Consider the following 9,221-nt stretch of genomic DNA (forward strand, 5'->3'; position numbering starts at 1 on the left):
GGTTGAGCTGGAGACAACAACAACAACATTTAAGAGAAGTTTGAACAGGTACCTGGAGAGGTTTGGAGGGTTATGGGCCAAACGCGGGCAATAGGGACAAGCTTAGATGGGACACTAGTGCTCAGCAGGGATGAATGGGGCGGAAGGGCCGGTTTCCGTGCTGATCAACTCCGGGACTCTATTAACCTCCAATAAACTTTATTTACTTCTCACGGATGTATCTCCCGCAAAAAAATTCACTCTGCTTCCATCCCTCTTTGAGGAGGAGCGTTCCAAGGACATCCAACCCCCTCAATCCCATCCCCAATGTCCCTTCCCCACACTGAGTGGTGATGGGACCGAGATTCCCGGGAGTGAGTGGGGTATGTCGCATTCCTTCTGGGAGGCTTGGAGCGGGCTCTGACCTGCCCGGCGATCTCTTCCTATGTCAGGGATCGGAATACGTTCCAGAGGGAGAAACATTCACCTCTCCCCGGTCTGAAATGGGTTGTGTCCCTTTATCTTTCGGGTCCCCGTGAAGGGGAAACACCTTCTCCACATCCAACCCCAGAAGATGCCACGGGACAGATTTACCCCGGTTTCTGCCCTCACCGGTTCCAGAAGGAGTCCGGACTGAGTGTCCCTCAGTCCAGCCCAAATCACCCCGCCTTTTATTGACCGATGCCTCTGCTCTTCCACAGGACGCTGTCCTCGAGCAATGAGGACCTTCTCCAAGGATGTGGAAGGCAACGCCAGGAAGGACTTCGCCTGCTACAGCCCGATCATCGATTACGGTAAGAGCCCTCAGGTTCCTCACGTCGGGAATGCCGGCAGATCGGGGAGCTGAGGTAATTCCCGGCACTTTCTGGTGAAGCGCTGGATTTGCAAATCCTCCGGCCCGAGGAGGACTCGGTCCCTCTCCGGTTCCGTGGGTTCTGCGGTGGCGGATGAGACCGGGGTGGGACCCGCACACCCTCCCTCGGACAGAGTCAGTGGCTGGGTCCTCTGTAAGGGTCGAGCGTTGTCATGTGCACACGTACGGTGAGGTACAGTGCAGTGAAAAACTTGCTTGCAGTTACATCACGGGCACGTAGGTACAGACAACACACAGGATATACGTTATACATAAACTGTACATAAAATCACACCATACAGTGGAAAAAAATGTCTGTGCAAAAGCAAAACCTTAGTGCAAAAATAAGGACACAGTCAGAGACAAGTCCACGGCAGTGCAAGAGCTGGTCCGTAGTGTCCCGTTGCTGAGGTAGGGTTAGGGTTGTGCAGGTTGGTTCAAGAACCGAATGGTTGAAGGGAAGTAGCTGTTCCTGAACCTGGTGGTGTGGGACTTCAGGCTTCTGTACCTCCTGCCCGATGGTAGCAGTGAGAAGAGGGCATAACCCGGCTGGTGGGGGTCCTGTAGATGCTGCCAGTGGTGGGGAGGGCTGTGCCCGTGATGGACCGGGCTGTGTCCACCGCTCTCCGCAGCCTCTTGCGTTCCTGTGCGTTGGAATTGTCGTAGCAGACCGTGAAGCAACCAGTCAGGATACTCCTTCCCCCATTCACAGGGCTCCTGTGCGCTCGCAATGCACAGCGTCGAGCCTCTCAATCCCACTCCAAATGCTCTCTCTCCACGTTGAGCCACAAATTCCCAGGGATTCTGTAGGGAATGTCGCACTTCTCTCCCGGAGTCCATCCTTGAAAATCTTTTCCTCCGTCTTCCTGGTGATCTCTTCCCATGACGGAGCTTGGAACAGGGAGTGTGTTTCAGGAGTCAGGTCCTGGGCAAGGGACCCGTCCAGCAGAGTCGACCGAGGGTATTTAGCAGCTGAACGCCGAGGATGTTAGCCTGGGTGAGGACACTGCCATTGGTTTGCTTGTCCTCCCGGTACATTCCGAGGATGTTGGGGTGTATTCTGCGGCAGCTTGCAAACTGAATATCCGTTTTAACTCCCAGCGTCTCCCTGCGAAGAGCAGAGTAAGAAAGCAATAGTCAAATCTGACAAGGGGTCCTTACACTCAGATGGGTTCAATGACTCTCAGCCCATTAGATGACTCTCACTGAAAGCCGTTTGACCCAACAAACCTTGGACCAAATATGTTAATTCCTTTGCGGTCCAACCAATCAGCTGCCACAGAATGTGTTAGCTAATGGTCTGGGCCAATGAGCAGTGTGGGATCACTCAGTGCCCGACTGCAGTGGAATGAAATACCCCAACGCCTCGGCATCTGAAACATCCCACAGCGCGGAGAAAGCCCTTCGGCCCATCGAGACATCCACCACCCGTTTGCACTGATCCCGCTGCTGGCTTCCACCTGGGGCCCAGTCGCCCCGACGGCTCAGGCCGAAGAAAGGCCGCACGGCCGGGGGCCGAGGCTCTCGAACAGGTCGGTTTATCCTGGCCGGGCTCACAGTGTCTGGACACCGGGAAGCACTTCCAGTGAGAGCTCAGAAGTGTTTCACTGTCCCGAGAGCCGGCAGTACTTCATGGCCCTCACGTTACAACAGTTACCCGCGGACCTCACTGTTTCACGGTCAATCTTCCAGCTCCTGTGTTTCCCTGCGGATTGTGATCATTAATTACTGATTGATGCCGGACTTGCCTGACAACGGGTCCCCCTTTCCTTCTTGTAGATAAGGGCTCTTGCCCCAGCCGTCTTCATGTACAGGCGAACTTGTGGACCGGTTTTTTCCGTCTAAATTTCACCGGTGCTTATCCTGTGACCTTGCCTTTCTGTTCGTAGTCCCACATTTTAACTCCCCTCCATGACTATCTTTGTTTCAATTAACTCCGCCTTGCAGTCGGAGCACTTCTCTACTCTAATTATTGTACTGAAGTAACCTTCAAACGACCTACACCAGCTTGGCTTAATTTCCCGTACCCATTGTCTACCTTTTGCAGTAAGGTACTTAACGTTGACCGCATTACCCTATTTTCTTAAGGAATCCTGGATATTCCTTCTTCACCCATTTTATTCTCCCCACATTCCCATCCACTCCCCCCAGATTCTACCCCTCACCCAAACACCGATTAGCCTCACCAACCAACAAATGTGGTCAGAATCCAGAGCACCCAGGGGGAAACCCACAAGGTCACAGGGAGAAGGTGCAAACTCCACACACACACACACACGCAGACACACAGCGCCGGAGTTCGGGATCGAACCCGGGTCTCTGGAGCTGTGAGGCAGCGGCTGTACCGTGACGCCCCAAATTTTCACCCGGAACTGTGTGAATTCTCCAGATCATTGTGCCTTTAATAAAACAAAGCACAATAATAAAGCCCAGATAAATATTTATAAGTCTCACACTAAGAACAATCCAAAAGTTTCATACAACTTGTGTAATGACTGACTTTCTGCGATCTGTTTCCAGCCTATATAGTCACGGTGTCCTCTGCAAAGGTAACAGGAGCCTTCAACGTCTATACAGTCTCAATTTCCAGAGTCATCAAAGTGTGTAAGTAACGGCTCCTTTCTGTGGGCGTGGCGCCTCCGTTCCGGGGGTGACCTATCGACACACATTGGGCTGGCAGGGTTGATGGGAAGGTCGATGTTACGACAAGTGGGTCTGAACGGAAGGGGAGGCAGGGGCATGTTCAGGAACAGGGTGGGACTGATGGGTTGAAGCGTGTTTCTGTCAATGCAAGGAGTGTTACAGAGGTCGGCAGGTGAACTGAGAGCCTGGATCAGCGCATGGAACTGTGACGCTGTGGCCATGACGGAGACTTGGTTGCGAGAGGGACGGGGGACTGGCAGCTCAATGTTCCAGGGTTTCCATGTTTCAGACGTGATAGAGAGGGAGGTAGAAGAGGCGGGGGAGTTGCATTAATCTGGGAGAGTGTCACAGCTGCTCTCAGAGAGGACATACAGGAGGGCTCATCCACTGAGGCAATATGTGTAGAGCTCAAAAATAGGGAAGGTGCAATCACTCTGATGGGATTATACCACCGGCCTCCCAATAGCCAGCGGGAGACAGGGGAACCGATAAATCCACAGATTACGGAAAGATGGGCCAGCCACAGGGTTGTTGCAGTGGCTGGTTTAATTTCCCCAATGTTGACTCAGCGCAAGAGGGTTAGACAGGGGAAAATTTGTTAGGTGCATCCAAGAGCGTTTCTTGGACATGAGAGAAATGGAGGGATGTGGGGATAGAGCAGGGAAGTGAAGTTTGAAGCAACAGAGCAGCCATGATTGCACTGAGAGATAGAGCAGTCTCGAAGGGCCGAGTGGCCCACAATAGCTCCTATCCCTTTGTCCCTGTCTTCCAAGAATCACCTGACACTCGTTCACTGTTAAATCAGTGACTGGATGTTTCTGCCCGTTCCATCACCAGACGGACCTCCTGCCTTTTCTCAACCCTTTGCCCTCAGGAGCTGAAATTCTCGAGGGCGATGGGTTAAGAGGCCGGAGAAGTGAAACCTCGACGTCAAAGAAAGCCCTTCCGAACATTTGTAGCCCTCGGGCATCTCTCTGTGACGGACGGGATGAGTTTGGGAAGTGGCGGTGTGCAGTTCCGATTCAGATCAGTTTATTGTCACACACACCAGGGTGCGATGAAATTCCTTGTTCGTGTGAAGCTCAGGGAGTAAACTGTACATGGGAATAATCAATAAAGCAATAAATACAGCGACCAGCGCAAAGCAACAGAACGGGGCAAAGATTGTCGTGCAGTCTGAAGTAGTGCAGAAAGAAATGCTGAAGTGACAATAACGGGATAACCGAGAGAGAGAGAGTTAAGAGTCGGAGAACGTGTCAGCACCTCCGGGAAGGGGTTGGGAGAGAGGTGGACGGTCCCGGAGTCTGACAGCAGTGGGGAAGAAGCTGTTCTTCAGTCTGGGCGTCCGGGCTTTGAGGCTCCTGTATCTTCTCCCAGAAGGTAGAAGGGAGAAAAGAGAACGGCCAGGGTGACAGGTATCCCTGACGATACCCTCAGCCTTCCTGAAGCAACGCTCCGGACCGGCCGGTAGGAGGTGACCAGCCCATGACGGACTGGGCCGTGTTCACCGCTCTCTGCAGGTTCCGTCGGTCCAGAGCAGAGCAGTTGCTGTACCAGTCTGAGACGGAACCCGTCAGGATACGATAGAAGTTCGAGAAAATCCTTATGGACAAGCCGAATCTTCTCAGACGCCTGAGGCAGCACGCACGCTGAGGTGCTTTCTCGGTCACAGGTTTATCAGGGCCCATCTGCTCAGACCGACGAGAGAGGCAGGATTACCGCTGAGAGGGTGTTTCTCAGACTGAGACTCCAACACGATGTGTCGGTGTCACCACAAGGGGCTGGTCATCTTGGAGTAACCTGAGCAGAACACAAGGCTGCCGACCCAGTGCCAGTAAATGAGATCGGTGTAGATGGGCACTTGATGGTCGGCACGGACGTGATGGGCCGAAGGGCCTGTTTCTGTGCTCGGCGACTCGATGGCAAGTGTAGTAGTGTTAGTGGGCAGCACAGAGGCACAGCTGGTGGGGCCGCTACCTCTCTGCTCCAGCGACCCGGGTTCAATACTGACCTCCGGTGCTGTCTGTGTGGAGATCACACAGATCCTACCATCCACCCACACACTAGGGGACAATTTACAGCGGCCAGTTAACCCACCGACCCGCACGTCGTTGGGATGTGGGAGGGAACCGGGAAACAGGGAAAACGTGCAAACTCCACACAGGCAGCACCGGAGGTCGGGATCAAACTTGCAGCTGTGAGGCAGCGGTTCTCCGGTGATCGGATCTAACCACCAGGATCCCAGCGGAACGAACCTCACACATTCTGTCTTCACTTTTCAAACAGTGACCGATGAACTTATCGCTGCCTCTGCCCAGCGGAATTTTCTGAAGCGTCTTTCCTGTCAGCTGGAGCTGAGGATTGGGGAAACCTACCTCTTAATGGGGAAGGATGGGAAGACGAAGGATTCAAACAGAAAGTAAGAACGTTTGAGACAAATGTTCTCGGTGGTCACACGCTGGGAGACGTGGTGTTTGAGCAAATAGAAACAGAAGGTGTTGCAGACACTCGGGGTATCAGGTGTGGAAAGAGACAGAGATTAACATCTTTAACCTGAAACGCTGTTTCTCCCTCCACAGACGCTGTCCGACCTGCTGAGTGTTTGCAGCATTTTCTGTCTTTATTTCGGATTTCCAGCATCTGCAGTCTCTGTTTTTTGATTTTCGTTCCGTGGCTACAACTTCGCCCCCCCCCCTCCAAACTCTGCCGCCGGGCTCCTGGGTGCATCACTGAGGAGTGACGCCAGCCACAGTTCAATAGTCCGCACTCTTGCCTCCGGGTTAAAGGCTGGTGTGTTCCAGCCTGCCACTTTGGAAGGACCTGCCCAGGTATTGTCCTGAGAGTCCCGGCCAACTCGAATCCCTGCCCCGACAGGCATCACTGAAGCAGGGGCATCTGGTCGCTGCAGTGTGCGGGACGGCGCCATGTGGCGGGTTCGGTGCCGTATGTGGGACGGTGCCGTGTGCGGGATGGTGCCGTGTGCGGGACGGTTCTGTCCAACTCTCCAAAAGGGACGTGAAGATCCAAAGATGCAGATGCTGGAAACCTGAAATAAAACCAGAAAAATGCTGGAAACTTTCAGCAGGTCAGGCAGCGTCAGTGGAGAGAGGAACAGCGTTATGTTACAGAAATTACCTGATCTGCTGAGTTTTTTCCCCATCATTTTCTATTTTTTACACCAAAACGGACTTCATTGGCAATACCGGACAGCTGTGTGCCCTGGGCTGTGTACCTTCTCTCTGCTCCGCTCGGCTTTGTAAAATCCCCGATGCACAGAAGAAATTCCAGACTGTAAAACTCACTTTGTTCTTCCTCTCTCTCTGTGTCCCCCACCCCACCCACTCTGCAGTATGCAGTACATCCTCGACGCTGAATCCTGGATTGAAGCGGTCCCACCCCAGGAGAAATGTAAGGCCTCGAGATACCGCAGAAATTGTGAGGACTTTCACAGATTCATTTCCGATCTTGAACTGGAAGGATGCCAGACATAAGTGTTGGAACCTCTGCTGCCCCCTGTTGTTGCTACAAGGGCTGTATTCTGTGGAATAAATGACTCAACTATTCAATAACAATCTGCCAGCACAAACAGTGATTAAATGTTTGATCAATATGTTGGACTGTTTCATCTCAGTGTCTCCCCTGTTGTAAACCCTGAACCTGTGCTCCGTGCTCTGTCAACGCCTGTAATGTGGTGAGTTGTCATGGGGACTTTCTCCAACAGGACTCTGACAGGTGCCCTGGCTTAGATTATAGAACTGGCAATGCAACACATCCAACAAATCACACCTGCAAACACATACACATCTCACATGCACACACATCCCATACACCCACACACACTTACACACACATTCATACACTTAAATACACACACATACACAGTCACACACACACACATTCATACACTTACATACACACATATACACATTCATACACTTACATACACACACATACACAGTCACACACACACACATTCATACACTTACATATACACACATTCATACACTTACATGCACACACACATACACCCATCCACACACACCCCCACACACCCCCACACACATATACCCCCCCCACACACACACACACACACACACACACACACACACACACCTTATAGTCAGGAAGTGCACGTCCTTGCAGGAACATCTGAGTTGAGTTCAGCTGATCTGAACCACAAATGATTTTGGAGCGAATCAATCACATTTAAATCTGTTCACTCCACAGCTTCTCAAACCCCAGATGCAGAGAGAGCTTCACTCTGTACCATGATGCCCCTTGTCTCGGGAGTGTGCGATGGGACAGTGTAGATGGAGACTTACTCTGTGTCTACTGTGTCTAACCCATGCCCAGGAAGTGTGTGACAGGAGAGTGTACAGGGAGCTATTCTCTGTGTCTTCCTGGTACCCTGGGAGTGTGTGATGGGACAATGCACAGGGAGCTTTACACTGTGTCCAACTCATGTGTCCCTGTCCTGGGACTGTTTGTTGAGACAGTGTAGAAGAAGCTTCACCCTGTACCAGACCCATCCTTATTTTTTCGTATTTTTAATTATCTATCTGTTTTATTGAACTTTACCTAACATTTTTGGTGTTTATATCCAGGCTCTGATGTTGAAGAGACTTCTGTTTAATATAACTTTATTACAGTCAACTTAATTAGAATTAAAATGCCTTCTGTATCCAGAATATTGTTCAACCCCTGTGGAAGTGAGCTAAATCTAGTTATGAATTGAAACTCAGAAGGGGAGCAAGATATCAGGACACAACTCCTGGTGACTCGCTGCCTGAACACAGGAACAGACCAGTGAAGAGTTCCTCACACTGGCTGCCCAAAGATCAGGGCCACGGGGTTGAAAGGGTAGCCAGAACTCGAGAAGCAGTCCCGTTAAAAGCTCAGAGAGGACCTGAAACCTCTTGAGGTATAGGGAAAGAGTGATGTCACAGCTTCAGTGACCTGGGTTCAATCCAGTGCTGTCTGGATGAACAGGATCCTCCCTTAAGTCCTTGGTTGATTTCAGCAGAGTATCCGCTTTCTCTGGTGACTGGTTTCACAGTGGCGTAGCGGGTAGAGCTGCTGCCTCACAGCCTCAGAGACCCGGGTTCGATCCCGACCTCTGGCGCTGTCTGTGTGTGTGGAGTTTGGACGTTCTCCCTGTGACCGCGTGGGTTTCCCCCCGGGTGCTCTGGTTTCCTCCCGCGTCCCAACAAAATATTTGGCTCGTTAGTTAATTGTAAATTGCTTCCAGTGTGGAGGTGAGAGGTAGAATCTGAGGGGAGTTGACGGGAATGTGGGGAGAATAAAATGGGATCAGTGTAGGATTATTGTAAATGGGTGCTTGATAGTCAGCACAGACAGTGGGCTGAAGGGCCTGTTTCCATGCTGTATGACTCAGGGGATCACAGACTTGTCCAGAGGATAGAAATTACAGGTGAACCTGCTTAGACACTTGTTGCATAGGGCTGTTCCATGCAACACTCTCCATCCATGGCCCCCAGTGTAACGGAGAGGAGTTCTACTCAGGGAGACCTCCACTGGGGACCTTCCACAGGGTGTCCAGGCAGAACCAGGAACTGGCTCAGTCTATACAGTAACACCCTGGACAACACAGAGGGCAGTTACAAAATGGCTCAAGTTGGGTGTAACAGACTCCCTTGATATTATCCCATGACACACTCCCAAGGCAAGTTAGAACAAAGTAAAGCTCCCTGTACACTGTCCTGTCAAACAATCCCAGGGCTAACAG

General features: G+C 51.6%; 1 protein-coding gene across 1 annotated transcript in view; it reads left to right on the forward strand.

Annotated features, from left to right (window-relative positions):
- The window catches only part of LOC127585876 (complement C4-like), an 85,747-nt gene extending 78,662 nt beyond the window's left edge, over positions 1-7,085 (forward strand). Inside the window, exons 38-41 of the mRNA XM_052043587.1 lie at positions 681-773; positions 3,353-3,436; positions 5,762-5,894; positions 6,825-7,085. Coding sequence (XP_051899547.1) covers positions 681-773; positions 3,353-3,436; positions 5,762-5,894; positions 6,825-6,966 — 452 coding nt within the window. The 3' untranslated portion in view covers positions 6,967-7,085. The remainder of the gene's footprint in view (positions 1-680; positions 774-3,352; positions 3,437-5,761; positions 5,895-6,824) is intronic.
- The last annotated feature ends 2,136 nt before the right edge of the window (positions 7,086-9,221 follow it).

This window comes from Pristis pectinata, chromosome 34 (assembly GCF_009764475.1).
Source record: "Pristis pectinata isolate sPriPec2 chromosome 34, sPriPec2.1.pri, whole genome shotgun sequence".
Taxonomy (NCBI): Eukaryota; Metazoa; Chordata; class Chondrichthyes; order Rhinopristiformes; family Pristidae; genus Pristis; species Pristis pectinata.